The 20,213-nt window shown below is 45.6% G+C and overlaps 1 protein-coding gene across 4 annotated transcripts in view; it reads left to right on the top strand.

The window, feature by feature from the left end:
* Positions 1-20,213, top strand: part of SETX (senataxin) — a 419,011-nt gene that overhangs the window by 307,459 nt on the left and 91,339 nt on the right. For all 4 annotated transcript variants that reach the window (XM_069237106.1, XM_069237104.1, XM_069237107.1 and 1 more), the window contains one exon: positions 14,178-14,345. In XM_069237106.1, coding sequence (XP_069093207.1) covers positions 14,178-14,345 — 168 coding nt within the window. The remainder of the gene's footprint in view (positions 1-14,177; positions 14,346-20,213) is intronic.

The raw sequence follows: 20,213 nt of genomic DNA, 5'->3' as shown, positions 1-20,213 counted from the left end.
CTTAATTACTGCGAAATGATGTATCTGCATTTCAGATTATTTACTCACCATCTGCAGCAAGGCTTGAATGTGTGCCTTACCTATCCAAGGAACGTCATGTACCTGAAAGGAGTAACGTGGATCTCTGTTTGATTTTCAGTAGTATTGGTGATCCTAACCGCTGCCTCATGGCAGCTGGAAAAGGTTTGATAATGATGGGCAAGCAGTGGTGCGAGGGCATACTAGATTTCAAACACTTAGGAAGACACTCAGTACCACTGAAAGTCCTTGAATTATTGTAAAGAGGCTAGGTAAAAAGATGCCTGCACTGAAAAAACATGAAGCAAAATGAATTGAAAGAAATTTGTCTGGTTAAAGGACTTGGGGCCAGATTTGGATTTCAGCGGACGGAGTACTCGGTCACAAATATGATGGATAGCCGGTCCTACGTATTACAATCTCCCTAGGGTGTGATGGAAATGTAAGGTGGCGAATGGGATATCCGTCACGTTCATCACTGAGTAGTCCCCTCCACCGAGATATAAATCAAGCCCTTAGTCTCACACAACCCCCAGAGAGCAGTGTTTTTGCCATTATTTCAGTTAATTGGGCATGCAGCGTCTGATCCACCGACTGGTGACAGTTCTGATAGTCTCTCTCATTGCAGAACCCCATATCTGTTGCGTTTCCCTTGTCATTTTTTGTTGCTGTAGTCCTTCCTTCATAGTGGGCCTCCAAGGTTGGTTTTTCTACAGTTGAAGCAAATAGAGAGGGCCGTCCTTGAACATACGTCCAAGTAAGATCAAAAATCTAGGAAGTGTGGCCTGCAGAAGCTCAAAAAGCTGCAACATAGCAAGTAAAAGGAAACTCCAGCAAAATAGAGATGGACGTATTTTATGGAAGAGAAGAAACTTGCCATTGTCTTAAAACTTTATTTTAATTTGGAGGCAGATATTATCTTCACTGCTCTCGTGACGGTCCCCACTACAGTTAATTCTAATCCCCTGTTTGCCTGAATATTTTCACCGAGACAGTGCCAAACTAAACCATTTGTACGTATGTGTTTCGACTTGTCCAGTAGTTAGCCTAGTCCGTGCAGAAGTTGCCTTGATGAGCAGGCTGCACTCTTCTGAATAGTCTTCCATGTTTGGAATTAGACCACACTCAAGTTGAATGGGAATTGCAGGACAAGTTAATATATTAAGGATGCGTTGAAAAGCTAGTTTGGGCTTAACCCATTCCCACAAACTCTTTTGAAACTACAGTGTGGCTCACATGATCTACTTTGAGATTGGGTTACAAAATGCAAAGTGGGTTTTTGAAGGCTGGTGGAATGGGAGGAAGGCACCAGACTTAAAACTGGACCACTCATGGATAAGCTTTCACTTTACTGTGAATGCAGATTCTTGACCTAAGGTGAGTGATCACAACCTGCTCTTGGTTAGTACGCAGCCTTAAAAAGTGGAGATGAAAGGGTAGTATTGGTAATCCCTTAAACCAGGTAGGAATAAAGTTGTTCAGCAATTAAACAAACGTCTGAAAAGGGTGGCCTTAGTACTTTCTGCAGATTATTAATAGATGCACAGAGGGACAAAAGGGGCAACCACTACAATTTTACTGAAGTTAATGTCACTTCAAAGATAAAGACCCCCAACCGGTGGATTTTCACCAGATACTGTCATTCCCACCTCAAGAGTATAGTTAGTCAGGTTTGACTGCGACTATTTGGAAAAAATGTAGTAAAGGGGGTGTTCTGTTTTGGTACTAACATAAACCGAAATCTACATCTTGTGTTTTCAGTTGTCTTAAAGTATGCAGCACATAGTACTGTATATCATGTGCTGTGCACACCCTTGCCATTTAGAGCTAGTGCACGATAATACAAACTGTTTTTCTAAGAAGTGCTTTCTCTTGTGAGGTGACTTGCAGAACCCACAATGTGGCATGACTCAGACTCCACCTCAGCTCCATCAGAGCTACACATCGAGAAGGATTCTGATTCTTAAAGGGCAAGAGGAACTGGAGAGGTTCAAGGTTTATTTCATCCAGCACTTTTGTGAGATGATCAGCCAGTACAAGAGAACACACTTAATTTTGAAGAGGCCGTTTCAGGAGAACTAGGGAATTATCCTATTTCAGAAAAATAAACAGCTGCCATTACAGCACCAGCTTTACCAGGTTCAGCCCAGTCTATGCACAATCACACGGAGTCAGAGGCTTAGCTTCTGACCTGATACTCGACTATCAAGACCCATTGAAGGGGAACGCCAAGATGATGCACTGCATATTTGTATGGTTGATTCTCCTGATGTGGAGCCACTAAAGCCATCTTGTGACAGGCCTCTCAACTCGAGCTTTACACATCAGCATGCACCTCTGACTTGGATTGCCTGGTAACTCAGTGTTCCTGGGGTTGTAGAAGAATATGGTAGTTGCTTATATGCACTTTCAAAAGCAGTAAAGATAAGGCACTATTTAAAGATCCCACTGTCTCCTCTCTCCCTCCGAATCCTGTGACTACTGGTCCTTGCTTCCCTGAGAGTCTGGTGCGGAAATTGTTGTACTTGGCTCAGTTTGGAGAGCTAGAGTATTGCAGATCTAAGTAGTACATGATTGCACCCTCTGAAATGTGGACAGTGTAGCCTCTTTCTGCTCTGTAGCCCGCCCAATTGGTGTCTGACAGTCTCTCTCTCAGATGTTTTTCATGGCTCAGGGTTTCCTCTCTTAACATATCATGATAAGCAAAAGATGTTGGAGCTTTTCTTTAACCACAGGCTGTTGAAGAGCTCCGAAAGATGAAATTGGAGACTCCAAATTGGTGAGTTTGAAAAGAAGGAAAGGTTTTCCTGCTGTCTAGTTCAAAGGCTTTTGGTAGGTGAAACTGCATCAGCTTCAGTAGCAAAAGCAACTGCAGCATTTCTTTCAAGACAAAAGGATGTGGTTAACGGTTTCCATCACCTTCCGGAAAGGCCCCAATAAAGCAATATTTGTGCTGCACCCAACATTTAGCACCCCAGTGGGAGTGAGTACACCCAACTATCTCTGCTTGCTGGTAATTACAAAGGACAGGTGGGTGCTAGATATTGTGCAGAATTGATCCAAAATCAGTTTAGCAGTATGCCTCACCAGACTTGCGCCTAAGGGATTTAACTCTGATTTGTGCATAAGTTGGTTCAGGAATCTCAGGCACTACTGGAGAAGAACGCGATAGAACCTGTTTTGAAAGAGCTGAACAGAGGTGTATGTTATTGCTATTTCCTTGTCAAGAAGACTCCTTTACATCTTACCTCACCTACCTCAGTGATTGGGTGTGTGAGTTTGATATTCAAGATACGTCTTTTCGTGAACCCATTTCTATAAAGCGTCAAAGTATGCGTCTAGACATTACCTCTTTAGAGGCCATGGCAATGGTTCCATCATTTCTGAGCAAGAACTATGTCTGCATTTAGCCTCACTTGGACAACTGGCTTACGAGGCATCTTCAAGTCAAAAACTTTTTCTGAATCTTCTTTTAACAATATACTTCTTCTATAAATTGGCCATTCATGTCAATTTAAATAGGTCAGAATTGGTCCCAACTCAAAGTATTTTGTACTTAGGAATGGTGCTAGATGCAAGAAAAGGAAAATGCCTTTCTCTGGAGGAATTTCTCCCCATCTTAGAGAAATGTCTTTACTTCTGGGTTGCTCATTTTCCTTCAGTTCTTCAGATGTCCTCTCCTCTTGGATCAATAACTTTGTGCGGTTCTTTAGTCTTTGATGCAGTCCTGAATGTGAGACTGCCACAAGAATGTCTGAAGGATCAGTGACATCAGAACTGAGGAAAATGGTACTTACAATGGGTTCTTTGAACCATAGTTCCTCACCCTTTAAAACCCCCAGGTGCCACACTGATTCTGAAAAGCTTTGCAATAGCTCCAGTGCGCACTGATGGGTGGTACCATCCACCTCTGTGTCAACTCTGCAAACCCTCTGGATGGGGCGGCACATAACCTGCATATATACACCCCCCTTACATGATACTATCACTTCCACTTCTTTCATGCCACTGGATGTATAGCTGGAGCTCTGCTCCCGATTTTGTCACTTGTTGTTTGTATTCCCCATAAAATCAGTGTGCTAGGGATGTTTCCCTGTAAGCAGATGTTTGTCTGGGAGCCACTCGATGTTTGCCTCTAGTGCCCCTGAACCTAGCATGACTTGAAGTCCTAAGGCAAATGCTCCCTGATACACTGAAAGCGATCATGGAGATCAAAGTCCAACTCTGTTGCTTAGCACAAGGAGAGTGGTTGGTCACTCTCAAATTTTCAGGGTTGCTTATGGTCCTGATTGCTGACTTCCAGTATTTCTAAAATGAGGTGGAAAAAGAAGTCTAGGAGTAAGCTTAAGCAGTCTAAGCTGGGTTTGACTCCTCCCCTGCCAGTCCCATTCCAGGACGACGTTGCACAGTCCCTCCTGTAAACCACATTTTCTACATGATTTGCCTCTGATTCTTATTCTGGAGCTGCACCATGAGTTTCTCATTCTATTGTCTGCTCCACAGCAAATTGAGCCCTTCAAAGAGCACATATTGAACCTGTTAAGGTAGTTTCAAATCCCCGTGGTGATCGTTTTCACCCTCTGCATTAGTTGGGGGCTCCAGTCAGAATACTGTCAGTAGGTCCCTCCCTGATGCTATTAGATCCAATCTGACCTTGGTCCAGCACACCTTGGGCCCTATTCTGCATATCAGAGCCGCTTCCAAAAACCATGCCGGTTGTCCCCACTTTGGCATCTGTTTCTTCAGTAGCACCGGTTTCAGACTCTTCCTTGCTTCCGATGTTGGATCCAGAGCCTACTTCAGCTCGATCCCGTCCTGTGTTGTTCTTTGAAATAACAAAAGCGTAGCATGTAGGTTTGAATGACTCCCTTGTTGCTCCCCCACCTCAGCGCTAATGTTTCCAGAGGTTGGAGGCTTTATTACATGCATACTCTGACACTGTTATGAAGCTTGACCCAGTACCCTATAATGATAATGATGATGATGAGGAGATATTCAAATTTTCTGACGAAGGCATGTATTTGGTTTACAGTAAAGTGAGAACCTTGACATTTCTCATGAAACCGACCTTAATACCCCTTTCAGGCCCCCTGCCTCCCAACTTTGTGGTGGCATTGGGCAGCGCCGTGGAGGTCCTAGATTTGCAGTTTTCTACTGTGGACTGTAAGGCACCTATTGACTGAAATTCTCCCACCTGGGACATTTGCCTCTGAGCCCTTATTTCCATTAAAAAAGGCCTCTTAGTCTGACTCCCGCTCTTTGGTACATGGTGAGTGAGATTTTGTCTGCCCCTCTTATGGTTTTCAATAATTGTTTTGCACAGACAATGCACATTGGCGAGTATGCAGTAATATAGGTTATTTGGGCTGACCAGAATACCACACTAGTCATGGGCACCAATGTGGTTTTTCGGCGTCATGCTTGGATATATGGCACCAAATTGATGTGATGTTCAGTGGAGCCAGGCTGTTAAGTGAAAAGCTCTCTGGGGGTTTATTTCTCCCTTTCTTCATTAATTCCATTAATGCTAGAAGTCCTTGGGATATTCAAGAATCCTAGTCTATTGACAAGGGAGCCCTAGCAAACTGTTAAACAGGCGGTCCCACATTTTCATGGCTCCAAAGGGCAGAGTGGTAGCCAGGGTTAGGTCCTTCAGCAATCCCAGCATTTCTCTTTCACCTTCTTTCCTGATAGAACTGCCACCAAGTTGCCTTATTTCTCTCTGCAAGTGGTCATTTGGAACCAGTAGCAGACAGAATCCATGTTTGTCTTCCCAGTTGGCATGAGGTTACTACGGACCAGTGGGTACTTTAATTTGTTCAGGTTGGTTATGCTCTCTTGTGTCCACCCCTCCTCACATTCCTCCAGTTGTTACTAAGATGTTGGCAGACCTTACCGTCATGCTGTCAAAGGGTGCGATCAAGGGGTACCTAACGTTGAGCGGGGGGCAGGATGTTACTTCTTATACTTCTGAGAAGTATGGGTGGTTGAAGCTGATCTTGGATATCAGATTTTCTGAACTTTGTCTTGTAGAGTGACTGAATTCAAATGCTGACTCTGGTCCAAGTTCTTTAGAACTTGCATCCTGGAGGCAGGCTTATGTTTTTAGACAGGGCAGATGCTTTCATATGAAATTCCACAGATTTTACCTCTAGTTTGTGGTTGGGATGAAGCGATACCAATTCATTGTCCAGCCCCTTGGCCTTACCTCATTCTCCAGGATGTTCATGAAGTAATATTGGTGGTTGTGACCCCTCTTCACAGGGTGCAGATACTTGTGTTCTTATACCTCTATAGCTAGCCCCCTGAAAGCAGCATCACCTCCGCTAGTCAAGGACCATCTACAGAAGAACAATTTGTTGCTGTTCTCCAGCAGCAAACCAGAAATCTTCATCCTGCGCAGCAGATTCCTTTCCTTGAGGCCATCCTGGATATAGTGGCTGTCAAACGGCAAGTCCGGGACATTGAGGCCATGACCCCAGTGTTTCATGCCTTCTCAGCGTCGGGAGAAAATCTAATTGCAAGTCGTCTCAGTCATATAGGGAGTGAGTTGTAATTGGCGATTTGGTGTGCATCCTGTAAAGGTCCATTGGGTCAAGTACAATACTTTATACTGAATGTGATGCTTCCCTGTGGGCTGTTTTTTACATGATGAATTGCCTACTCTGAATCTACCGATGAGTCTACGGAAAGGTACGAATCACCAGAAGTCCAGCACTCTGCTGTGCGGAATATGGCTGTGCCCTAAGCGTAGAAGCAGGCAGCCCAGGGATTAACAAGCTGCACAAGATCCGGAATACAGCTGCTAGACAGCTCCATCACATCAGTATCCGGGCCTAATTGTTTCTTGAAATCCAGTCTCTTCCACAGCTGCATGTTGCTTTCAAAGCACTGTACAAACGACAGCATGCCATACATTGTGCGGGTCCCCTAGTTATTAAGCAAAATGTATGTAACTACCATGAAGCAGACAACTGCAATCTGTACTAACTCCACTCATCCTTCTTTGAACAAACCTCATACAGAGCTAATGCCTTCTCCGTTCACACAGCTAAGATCAGGAACCCTCTAACAGTAGAACAAAGAGTAATTCATTCTTTAACTCTGGAGAGCACTAAAGCTTGTTTTTTCCCACTTAAATAACTTTTATGTTATAATTTAAACACTAATCGGAATGTGTACAAATGCACAAAGTGTCTATTTTCACCCTGTTCCTAAAGGCATTATGCTTATGTGCAGCAGTGCCACTGTACCTTATTCAGACCATGCCTCTAAACTTCACACACCTCAATCAACACTACCAGTATATGCCTTTCAATTATCAACCCTATGTTCCAACCTCTGAAAAAGGCGCCCAAGTTCTTGAGGCAAATCCGAGCCCTTTGAGCGACCATTGGAGGTCTGAAACATGATGTAAATGCTATGAGAAAACTAGTTTTCCCGATTTTGTGCCATAGCTAGTATAACTTTACACCACTCCCCAAGTATATCTCCCTTCAACTTTATTTGATTCAGCACCTCCTTTGTTGCTTATCATGCTCACATTTTTCTTTAATCTCCATTTATTCTTCAAAGGTTTTGAGAGGATCTCTTCTGTCATTAGCTCAGTGACAGAGCTTTTGCCCTGTCCCCTTGTAGTGGGAATAAATGCTTGCCATTTTCTTAGCAGGAGAAGTGTTGACACATCTGAACTGCAGTTAAAGACCTCAGGATTTCCTATGGATACTTCTGCATGCAGATTCCTGACCTGTAGAACAATCCCTAGGCATCAAAGCCTCGATGCCACTAGCAGAGGGCACTAGACTCAGTCTGCACCAGAAATGACGTTGGGCAACGTCACCAAGTTCATAAATCACCCGCTTCACGGCATCAATGTTAGTTCACATTTTATCAACACCTTTGGCGTGGATCTGAAGCTTCGATCTCTGAGGAGTTTTCCTCACATAAAATTACTCAAAGCAGTACGAATGTCTCAACCTAAGTGTAGGAAGTTGGCTCTGTATGTGCTATTTCAAAGTAAGGAATAGCATGCACAGAGTCCAAGGGTTCCCCTTAGAGGTAAAATAGTGGTAAAAATAGATAATACTAATGCTCTATTTTGTGGTAGTGTGGTCGAGCAGTAGGCTTATCCAAGGAGTAGTGTTAAGCATTTGTTGTACATACACATAGACAATAAATGAGGTACACACACTCAGAGACAAATCCAGCCAATAGGTTTTTATATAGAAAAATATATTTTCTTAGTTTATTTTAAGAACCACAGGTTCAAATTTAACATGTAATATCTTGTTTGAAAGGTATTGCAGGTAAGTACATTAGGAACTTTGAATCATTTCAATTGCATGTATACTTTTCAAGTTATTGACAAATAGCTACTTTAAAAGTGGACACTTAGTGCAATTTTCACAGTTCCTGGGGGAGGTAAGTTTTTGTTAGTTTTACCAGGTAAGTAAGACACTTACAAGGCTTAGTTCTTGGTCCAAGGTAGCCCACCGTTGGGGGTTCAGAGCAACCCCAAAGTCACCACACCAGCAGCTCAGGGCCGGTCAGGTGCAGAGTTCAAAGTGGTGCCCAAAACACATAGGCTAGAATGGAGAGAAGGGGGTGCCCCGGTTCCGGTCTGCTTGCAGGTAAGTACCCGCGTCTTCGGAGGGCAGACCAGGGGGGTTTTGTAGGGCACCGGGGGGGACACAAGTCCACACAGAAACTTCACCCTCAGCAGCGCGGGGGCGGCCGGGTGCAGTGTAGGAACAGGCGTCGGGTTCGCAATGTTAGTCTATGAGAGATCTCGGGATCTCTTCAGCGCTGCAGGCAGGCAAGGGGGGGATTCCTCGGGGAAACCTCCACTTGGGCAAGGGAGAGGGACTCCTGGGGGTCACTTCTCCAGTGAAAGTCCGGTCCTTCAGGTCCTGGGGGCTGCGGGTGCAGGGTCTCTCCCAGGCGTCGGGACTTTAGGTTCAAAGAGTCGCGGTCAGGGGAAGCCTCGGGATTCCCTCTGCAGGCGGCGCTGTGGGGGCTCAGGGGGGACAGGTTTTGGTACTCACAGTATCAGAGTAGTCCTGGGGTCCCTCCTGAGGTGTTGGATCGCCACCAGCCGAGTCGGGGTCGCCGGGTGCAGTGTTGCAAGTCTCACGCTTCTTGCGGGGAGCTTGCAGGGTTCTTTAAAGCTGCTGGAAACAAAGTTGCAGCTTTTCTTGGAGCAGGTCCGCTGTCCTCGGGAGTTTCTTGTCTTTTCGAAGCAGGGGCAGTCCTCAGAGGATGTCGAGGTCGCTGGTCCCTTTGGAAGGCGTCGCTGGAGCAGGATCTTTGGAAGGCAGGAGACAGGCCGGTGAGTTTCTGGAGCCAAGGCAGTTGTCGTCTTCTGGTCTTCCGCTGCAGGGGTTTTCAGCTAGGCAGTCCTTCTTCTTGTAGTTGCAGGAATCTAATTTTCTAGGGTTCAGGGTAGCCCTTAAATACTAAATTTAAGGGCGTGTTTAGGTCTGGGGGGTTAGTAGCCAATGGCTACTAGCCCTGAGGGTGGGTACACCCTCTTTGTGCCTCCTCCCAAGGGGAGGGGGTCACAATCCTAACCCTATTGGGGGAATCCTCCATCTGCAAGATGGAGGATTTCTAAAAGTTAGAGTCACCTCAGCTCAGGACACCTTAGGGGCTGTCCTGACTGGCCAGTGACTCCTCCTTGTTATTCTCATTATTTTCTCCGGCCTTGCCGCCAAAAGTGGGGCCTGGCCGGAGGGGGCGGGCAACTCCACTAGCTGGAGTGTTCTGCTGGGTTGGCACAAAGGAGGTGAGCCTTTGAGGCTCACCGCCAGGTGTGACAATTCCTGCCTGGGAGAGGTGTTAGCATCTCCACCCAGTGCAGGCTTTGTTACTGGCCTCAGAGTGACAAAGGTACTCTCCCCATGGGGCCAGCAACATGTCTCGGTTTGTGGCAGGCTGCTAAAACTAGTCAGCCTACACAGATAGTCGGTTAAGTTTCAGGGGGCACCTCTAAGGTGCCCTCTGTGGTGTATTTTACAATAAAATGTACACTGGCATCAGTGTGCATTTATTGTGCTGAGAAGTTTGATACCAAACTTCCCAGTTTTCAGTGTAGCCATTATGGTGCTGTGGAGTTCGTGTTTGACAGACTCCCAGACCATATACTCTTATGGCTACCCTGCACTTACAATGTCTAAGGTTTGGTTTAGACACTGTAGGGGTACCATGCTCATGCACTGGTACCCTCACCTATGGTATAGTGCACCCTGCCTTAGGGCTGTAAGGCCTGCTAGAGGGGTGTCTTACCTATACTGCATAGGCAGTGAGAGGCTGGCATGGCACCCTGAGGGGAGTGCCATGTCGACTTACTCGTTTTGTCCTCACTAGCACACACAAGCTGGCAAGCAGTGTGTCTGTGCTGAGTGAGAGGTCTCCAGGGTGGCATAAGACATGCTGCAGCCCTTAGAGACCTTCCTTGGCATCAGGGCCCTTGGTACTAGAAGTACCAGTTACAAGGGACTTATCTGGATGCCAGGGTCTGCCAATTGTGGATACAAAAGTACAGGTTAGGGAAAGAACACTGGTGCTGGGGCCTGGTTAGCAGGCCTCAGCACACTTTCAATTGTAAACATAGCATCAGCAAAGGCAAAAAGTCAGGGGGCAACCATGCCAAGGAGGCATTTCCTTACACTAAGATATCTGGTTTTAAACCCTGTAGAGGTTGTGAGGGACATATGTCCATCACCTACCCCCATTCAATTTGTTTTTGGAGCTTGGGCTCTGATCATGGCACCAACTCTTAGACTTCCTCCCTTAGTATGAATCACAAGGCCATCAAAGAGCCGGAGGCCATGATCTTCATGGCTTGGACCAAGGATGCCTATAAGCGCCGGAAAGATACTTGGCTCAATTCCTGTTCTCCATCTTCCTGGTCCATCTAGCAGAAGAGACACCACAAAAAATCGAAAAGCTGCTCAAAATTGGTCCCCGGAACTAGAGTTGTTTGAAATACCAACTGAGGATGCTGTATGCAGTCCTGCTCCTCCAGTAGTACAGGCTCTGGAAAGACCTCCTCCTTGCCAAGAACCTTTGTCACCTTCTCTCGCACCTGAGCCTTTGATGCCGCAGTACCCTGAATTCCCAAACCCGGGCTCAGACCCTGCAGCGTTTTCAATGCCATGTATGACATATTTGCAATGGCATTGATGCCGTATGTAGCCCCCTTAGGCTCGATGGCTCCCACTGTTCATGCCGTTTCAACCAACGCCGTTTGGTGCCGTACCTTCGGATCCAGCACCTCTGCCCTGGTTTGATCTAGCAGTGGGGCTGCAACTATCTTCATGGCCAGCACCACCACTGCCTCCATCGGCTCCAAATACAAAGTCACCAGCACTGCAGGTTGGCTTTGAACTCCTATATCACTCTGTAGAAATCTGTAATCAATAAAAAGGCTTTGAGATTTTTAAGGCATCTTAATATTTTACAGCTGTTGAGGAGCCAGGTGTACATGGACCTGCTCAAAATGCAGAAGTTAACATGAGGTTTTATAGGTTATAATACGTATTGCACATATTACACAAGTGATACACAGTCAATAAGAGCAGTTGCTCGACAAAACAATAGTAGTTTCTACTAATTTATTAAATCATTAATCAGAATAAAGACCTTAGCTATACATGGGTATTCGTTTATGAACTCAGCGAGAGAAGCATAGCAACAGCTTGTCTCATAAACGTGTGACTTGGTCATTTCCCAAGGCATTTTTGTTATAGAAAAAGAAAAGACAGATCAAGTTCACTTAGAGGCCAATGGCCTGTGCACCTCTGCCGGCTTGCTCCTATTGAGTGCCACAAGATGGAACCTGAAGTAAAATGGTTTCCACAACTCCCGTAGAGAGGCACAGAAGCTGCTGGAAGAGGAGGCTTACAGCAAGAAATAGCAGCTCTCCTTTTGAAAGAAGCGGTGGGGTTAGTGCCAGACAGGGAAATATGCCAAGTTTGTGTGCATGTTACTTTCTTGTGCCCAAGGACTGCGGCCTGATCCCTAGTCTAGCTCTCAGGAGCCTGAACACTTCTGCAAAAAGGAGAAGTTCAAGATGCTGATCCACGCTCAAGTTCTAGTGTTGTTGAAGCTTGGAGACAGGATGGTGTTACTGGACTTGCTGGATGCGTACTTCCACATCCCTATCCTGTGGTCCAGTCACATTTAATTGCGATTTGTAGTGGGTTCAATGCACTACCCGTTTGTGGTAATACCTTTTTTTTTTTCACATCAGCACTTCGAGTCTCCATCAAGGTGATTGTTGCCCATCTCAGATGGTCTGCACCCCCCATATATCCTTAATTCATAGGGTTCATGGAAGATTTGCCAAGACCGGGCCCAGGCATTCTTATAGTCCCAGATTGGCCCAGGGTGTGGTAGGCAGACCTCCTGCACTTCTCCACATCACCTCTGCATGCTATCCAGGTTGTTTCTTCTCTCCCAGTAGGGGGTTAGGGGTGGACTGGTTCTGCATTCCAATCTCTGTAGCATTCATCTACATACTTGGAGATTAAACTCCTTTCAGCTGCCAGCGGAGGTCATGGATGTTATATTATCTGTGTGTTGTCCCTCCACTAAGTCAGCGCATACCGCCAGATGGGGCAACTTTTATGTTTGGTGTGCGGACAACGGTGTGGATCCCGTGCAGGCCAAGCTATCCCAAGTGCTACAGTTCACGCTTTCCTTAGTGGAAAGCTAATGGTGCCGTTGTCCCTGTGAAAGGCTATTTAGCTGCCTTATCTGCTTTCCTCGGTCTGTCAATCAGCCATCCCTGTTTAAGTCTCTTGTTGTCTCAAGTTTCTTTTAAAGATCTGACTAACCTTTTTCCTCCCACTCTACTTGTTGTTCCTCAGTAGAACTTGAACCTGGTTCTAATGTTCTCAATGGGACTCTCTTTGAGCCTCTACACAGTTGTATACTTAGGATGTTGACTCTTGAGATGGTGTTTTTGGTTGCCATCATGTCTGCTAAACTGTTTAGTGAGCTGCAGGCCCTGAGCTGTCGTCCTCCGTTCACTACCTTCTTGCCAGACCTATTGGTGTTGTGAACCAGGGCTACTTTCTTTTCCATGGTGATCCCTCCTTTTCAACTGGCCTAATCTATTTCCCTCCCAACCTTCTCCCCTCCACCTCATCCTTCTAAGGAGAAGGAACGTCGCATCGGGTGGATCTGAGGCATGTGTTTAATCACTAGCTAGACCACACCAGAGAATATCATTCGGATGACTATTTGTTTGTGGGCTATCGTGGAGCTAAGAAGAGGAAGGCGATTTAGAAGAGGACTATTCTGATGGATCATCCTCTGCATTAAAATCTGCTGCGCCCTCACCGAGAAGGAGCCACCTGAAGGAAATGGGGCCTATTCATCAGGGCTAAGCCCACCACTTCAGCACTAGCTTTCTGTATCCCAATTACAGAAATATGTAGAGCGGTGACACGGGCTTTCTTGCACACCTTTAAGAAGCATTATTGCCTTGATGTGGAGTTATGCAGAACGAGCAGGTCGCTAGATCCGTATTGCAGGATTTCTTGGTCTGAATCATCCATCAACCATTCTCCTGGGCAGTGTATTGATGTGAAATCTGGCCTACAGGTAAGGAGTCTGCAGGAGGAAGTATCCATCAGAAGAAAGTTAACCTGCGGTGTTTCTGGTGGATTCTCTAACTGCAGATTCCTTACCAATTCACCTGCCTACTCGTTTTGATGGCTGAAATATAGGGGCAGTTAATAAGATATCATATTATTTATGTATATTGGTACTGCAAATTATCATGATTTTCCACTCCTGCTCGCCTCGAAGGCTTGAAAGAAAAGAAAAAATGAAGAGAAACTGATGTTGATGCTCTGGAGTGGGCTCTTTATGAACTGTGGGACGCCCCTTGCTGACATTTCTGGCGTCAGCTGAGTCCAATGCCATCTATTAGTGGCATCAATGCTTTGAAGTTTTCCAGGTCCAGTGTTACACCGAGGCATTTCTCTAGAAGTGAGAATTCTGCAGGTAGAGGATCCACCAGAAATATTGTTAACACAGGTAAATAACTTTTTTGGTTAGCTTTGAATCTACTTGAAATTACTGTATAGCTGCTTTTATCAAGAGAAAGTTCTCATCAAATTGTTTTAACTTGTTTTTGTTTTGTTTAGTTTTCCTACTCAAAAGACTACAACGAAAGTCAAAAGAAGGCTATTGAGACTGCTTATACTATGGTCAAGCATCACCCAGGTCTTCCACGGATCGGTTTGATTCATGGCCCACCTGGTACAGGAAAATCCAAGACTATTGTGGGACTTCTCAACCGCATTCTCTGTGAGGTAAAATTGTGGCCTCTTATTTCTGACTCCATTACTTCCTGTAGCCAGTTGAAATGTTGCGTTATGTCTCTTGCTTTGGCTGTGATTCTCTACACCCCCTTCTCTGGCATGTCTGATTTCTCTGAATGTATGAATGAATGAATTACTGGAATCCTGCAACACGAAAGTGGTGTTATCACATTTTTCACAAGGGTTATTGGAAGACTCTTCTGATGGATACTTCTAACCACAGATTCCTTTGTAATATACCCCCGTGTGCCAGAATGAATCTGGACGATTTCATAGCTGTGCTGCCCAACGCAGCTAGGTGCCCCTGTGGAGCTATGCATTAAGTGTCCCAGAAATGATGGAGCTGGACCACATATGAGTGTTACTGTGCATGCTGACGTCAGTTTCTTTCTTTCCCATCTCTCAAACACAAATACAGAGCTTCTGCCTCCTTTTTCACCTGATTGATGAGTTTGTCAAAGTGAGTTCCAGTGTGCAATAGATTGATATCCCCACCTAAAACTAAGATGTTCAAACCATGCCGTGAAGCAAAGCTATACTTTGCCGCACATTGAAAGAAGTCACTGCCCTCGCTTAAGCCCCACTGCTAGTTGAGGCCATGGACCTGGTCAGACTCTCGAGGCATATCCAGAGCCAAGTCTTCTTTACAGCAGAGTTGAAGAGGAAACAAAAAAAGGCGAAGTGGGAAAAGATGTTCTGAGGGCGTTGAGGTGCCACATGATCTTGCTCCCAATCTCTAAATGGGGAGTTGATTCCACAGTTGAATTCTATGCACCCCTAGTTCCGTGAGACATTGGTGACACTTCAGCAGGTCAAGTTCTTTGAGGCCATACAACGCATTTCATATATTTTTCTGGCTCCGACTGCTGCACCTTTGGGACCTTGGCACTGGGCCTGCCAGGCAGGTTACCACCAGTGGATTGGTTTTTGGTGCCTTCTGTGCCCCTGGAACTTGTCTCAGGTTCCACACCAACTCTGGTGCCCTCTTCCATTCTGGCTCCAAGACCTGTGCCGATCCCTCTTTCATTGATGCCGATCCTGACGGGAGAAGGAAATCCTCGGATGTCTGACCCTGAGTAAAATGCATCTCTACCCAGAATGAGATCGTACTTTGACTCCACTCCGACACACCCAGTTCCTGTACAGTCTGATTCTGACAGTTTTCTCACTCTACCAGGAAGCTTCCCTCAGAGGCTTCAGCAAATTTATAGTTCTGATTCTGACCGGGCTTTGCCACCATTTGGAGATGACAGTGGAGATGATGGGGATGATTTACACCCACATTATGATGGTGACAGTTTTACACATGAACTCACAGGAGGCCAGTGGGTATGATACTTTCCTTGATACTGATTAGATTTCCCCCCATGGGCTGACAATAGAAGAGAGTACTTCTGAGGTCCTGAACCTGCAGCGATCTTCTGCTGAAATTAAGACAAACGTCCTTACAGACGTTCTGCAGTCCGGGCCTGATTCCTCTGAGCCCTTGTTCCTAATCAGCGAAGCTCTGACACACTTAATGGCACGTGTTCTAAGCCTTGCTCTTGCCCCTGGTGAACAGGCAGGTAGCCAGGTGCTGCAGAGTGTCATCCCTAATCCCTTAGTTTAATAGTCCAAGCTTCCACCAGCAAGTTGAAGACTAATTCTTTTCCACCCACACCCACTGCAGTCACCCCAGTTCTCTCGTGGTCGGGGATGGAGGACAGGCAGGCAACGTGCAGGTCACCTGGTGCAGCAATCTACCCAGTCACTTTATCCTGCGACATCATCCACCAAGCTGCTTTAGTTTGCCCTAGCAATGCAATACCAGGAGGCAGGATGCTACATATTATCTCAGGGTGGCAAACCCTCACATCTGACAGGGGGCCCTCTGGATCATTCAGCAGGTCCATCACAGCTTCCTTCCTCCACATAGCAGCTTTCAGCAAAGGATCTATTTGTCCTACTGCAAGAGTTGCGTGCTGTGTGTGTATTTTAACATACATATCCAGTAGTTGCACAGGAGGTAGTTGTGGTTTGTTGTAGGCTCTAACGACTATCAGTTGACGGTCCTCCCTTTTGGACTAGCATTGCCTCCCAGGTTCTTCACCAAAGTAATGGTGATCACAGTGGTTGCGGCACTTGTGTAGGTTGGGTATGTTGAATCACCTGAATGCACCAGCATCCCTGCTGTTTGTAGGAAGCTGGCTCTTTATATGATATATCAAAATGAGATATATCGTGCAGTATCCAGGGGTTTCCTTACTAGAGGACAGGAGCTTGCTCTAGCAATCCCAAGGTGCTCTTTTAGGAGGTAGTGTGGTTGAGCAGCTTACGCTTATCAAAGAGGAGTGTTAGTCATCTGCAAATACACAGTCAATATATGAGACACACGACTCAAGAAGGAGAACCGCACTAATATACAAAAATGACAAGTATCTTTATATATGTTTAGTACCCAGAATCAATACGAGGAGGTAAGTATGTTTTGCAATAAAAATCTTTACAGCTTTGAAAAGTCAACACTTTGTGCAATTTGTGGAAAACGCAGTGTTACCCTGTGGAGGAAAAACAAGTATGGCAAACAGGTACCGTACAGTGACTTACGGGACCAATTTCCTGGACTTAGGATAAGTATAGGACAAGGGTCAGGAACACACCAACAGGTCGCACTGGCTGCACTGGAGTGGCCGAGGGCCATACGGGCATAGACTGTAAGCGGCGTTGGTGAGGCCACAATGGGGAAGTCCAAGGTGGGCTTTGTCTCTGGAGGGCTGGGGGACCACATTGACACCGTTGGCTCACTTCAGTTCCGGCTATGCGGCACTGGTGCTTTCCAGTGTCGGGTTTTTGTGGTCATGAGTCCTCTCCGGTCTCTTGGGGTGCCTGCAAGATACGGGAAAGTTGCTCCACAGGAGTTCCTGGGTCTTTGTCGAAGGCAGGCAGCCCTCCAGGCCTTTGGAGGCACAGCAGCCAGCAGGACAAGTCGACTTTGGCGCAAATCGTCAGGAACAGCAGGCAGGTCTGCAGGGCTTGGGCCAAGTCGAGTGCTTCTTCCTCGAGCTTTTCTTTTGCAGCTCTTGAAAGTCCTTTTTCGTAGATCAGCAGGAATCCTGATGCCAGGGGCTCTCCTAAATACTGCATTATGGGACATTTCAGGGAGTGTAGAGTAGTATTCAATGGGCTGCTTATCCCTGGGGTCACTACAACCACGATATGACCACTTCCTGTCCCAGAGTTTCTAAATCTGCCAACACCAAGATGGCGAATTCCTAATGTTGTGTCCACATCAAGCAGTGCACCTTAGGGGTGCGACTGCCCTGGGGGTGATGGACATACCTCCCTGAATACTACGTTTCCCACCTGTCCAGGTGCCAAATGGGCCCTGGGGCTGGGGGGGGGGGGTGGCATCTCTCCTGTGACTGAAGCCAGATCCTTGGCGTCTCTCCTGTAATTGAAACCAGATCTGCATACCAAGGGTGGTGGGCTTCTTCGAAGGGTCAGGGTGTGTAAACACCTCTCCCAGAGCAGGCATTGTTTCTGACCACCCAAGAGCAAAGGCTCTCACCCTTGGGTGTCGGCCTCGTATCTGGTTGTGGCAGGCTGGCTAAAACTAGTCATTCCATCCACTGGTAGTTGGTAGCTTTTCAGGGGGCACCTCTAAGGTGCTCTCTGGGTGCATGTATTAATAAATCCATCAGTGAGCGTTTATCAATATGAGATGTTTGGTATCAAACTCTATTTTCCGTGAAGCCATCATGTAGTTGGGGAACTTGTATTGACCAGTGTCCAGCACATGTACTTAAAATGGCTTTCCTGTTCACTCACTATGTCTAAGAATCGACAAAGACATAGCAAGTAATATAATGTACCCTGCCTTAGGGCTGTAAGGCCTGCTGTAGGGGTGACTTACATATATTGCATGCAGTGTTGGGGGACGTCACCCAGGCTGTGTGCCATGTCGTGTTTTCACTTTTAGCTGCACCAAGACATACAGCCGGCACTGGCAGTCTGCATGTGCTAGGTGAGGGGTCCCCGAGGGTGGTACAATACATGCTGCAGTTCTTGGGCACCCTCTTTGGTACCCATGCCTTAGGTGCTAGGGGTACCATTTACTATGGGTTTACTGGGTTGGGGGGGGAGGGCAAAGATATTGCCAGTTGAGGAACAATTGTACAGTTTTAGGGGAAGAGATCTGGCACTGATCCTGGATAGCAGGAACCGAGTGTACTTTCAGTCAAAAATACATCATATATCTGGCAAAAAGTGTGGATGTCCATGTCCAAAAGGGGCACTTTCATACACTGTTCCATCAGTCTGCCCCGTTCACACTTACTCATCTCCTGTTCATAGGGGCTATAATAGACACAATATCTTTATAGGCTTTCTCTTCTCCCTGGAGGATCCAGGACATTTTGAAGGGAGCTTAAGTTCCAATCATGATGGTTGTAAGTCTGCTGGGCTTGTGGACTTCTTACAGCCCGTTGGCCATGCATGCATGCTGCTGAGTGAGGGCTCTCGAGTAGTTGTGCCTCCGTCCGCAGTTGTTCCAAAAAGGGGAGATATATCTGAGATCATAGGGATTCCCCGAGACACTGCTATAAATCTTGTGGTGGTTTAAAGAGGAGATCCGTTGCGGAGATTTGTCATACGATGACATAGACATCCCTTCCTACAGTTGTAAAGCGTTATTACTTGGTTTTAGACATGAGAAGGGATCATTGTGCTCATTCTGTGCTGCAGGATTTCCTGGTTTGACCACTCTTTTAAACACATCACCTAGGGAGTATTAGTACTTTTGGATCTAATCAAAAGGTGAGAAAGGTGAGTAATATGGTAGAAGTAGCCATCAAAGGAAAAAGTTACTTGCTTTTGGTAACAATCTTTCTTGTGGATACTTTGCCTGCATGTTCCTAACTGTTCTGGTCTAACAATTTGAGCAGGTCTATATTTCTGTTCTGTAGAAGTGGCCCCTGTGGTGTTTTTTCTCCTGAGTAGTGTTTGTCTCCCTACTCTACAGCTAGAAGGCGTTGCTGATAGTCATTGCTATGTGTTTGAAACAGAAAAATACATGAGTAGCGCTGGTTTTCGCCATAACTTATTGAACTTTTGCATGGTTCATTCAAACATTTTGATTTGGTCTGATAGCATTGCATCTCATGGCCAGTCACTTTAATTCACGTTTGTGTTGTTATATATTTCATTACAAGTCCATACATCCATTTTATATACAGTACCATGAAATTAAAAAAAAAACATAATGTACATATAAATCGAAATTAATTAGAAGGAATTAATAATCTTTATGCTCTGTTTCCAGACTTTTTTTGGATTAAGTTAATATATTTCACACAGCTATTAAGATGCCTTCATGCTGTTAAAGCAAGCCAGAACTGTGTTGTTGCAATGTCTTGTCCTCATAGCATGTAGTGGTGGTACTAAGAACATTTTTTTTTTTTTTAAAGCCTGACATCAACATATAATTATTTTCTTTGTTATAAACTGCTGAAACAGCATATAACGTTCTGTCTTTTCTACTGACTTTGTCTCACTTCCCCCAATCAAATAATCTGAAGCTCAGTTTGAGATATTAAAGTCCGAGATTTCATGATGACATGTGTCATGGTAAGGTCTAAGCTTGTTGCAGCTTAACGTTTTTTGTTCTAAGAAAGCATTTAAAAAAAAAAAAAAGTATTTTAAGATCCATTTCACAAGATTTGTGAGTTGTTAGTTCCCATTGTTATATCATTTTTTGATTTTGTAGAATGGAATTTATTGTAACATGATAGGGACTGTTGTCAAGCTAGGGCGGTTGGCCAAACTCCTTGCGAAAAATATTTGTAAAGGAACTTTCCTCTACTTGGTTCAGTTAAAACCAAT

Source organism: Pleurodeles waltl, chromosome 6 (genome assembly GCF_031143425.1).
Source record: "Pleurodeles waltl isolate 20211129_DDA chromosome 6, aPleWal1.hap1.20221129, whole genome shotgun sequence".
NCBI classification, from domain to species: domain Eukaryota; kingdom Metazoa; phylum Chordata; class Amphibia; order Caudata; family Salamandridae; genus Pleurodeles; species Pleurodeles waltl.
Note: the sequence above shows the minus strand (reverse complement) of the source record. Positions and strands in the feature narration are given on the sequence as shown.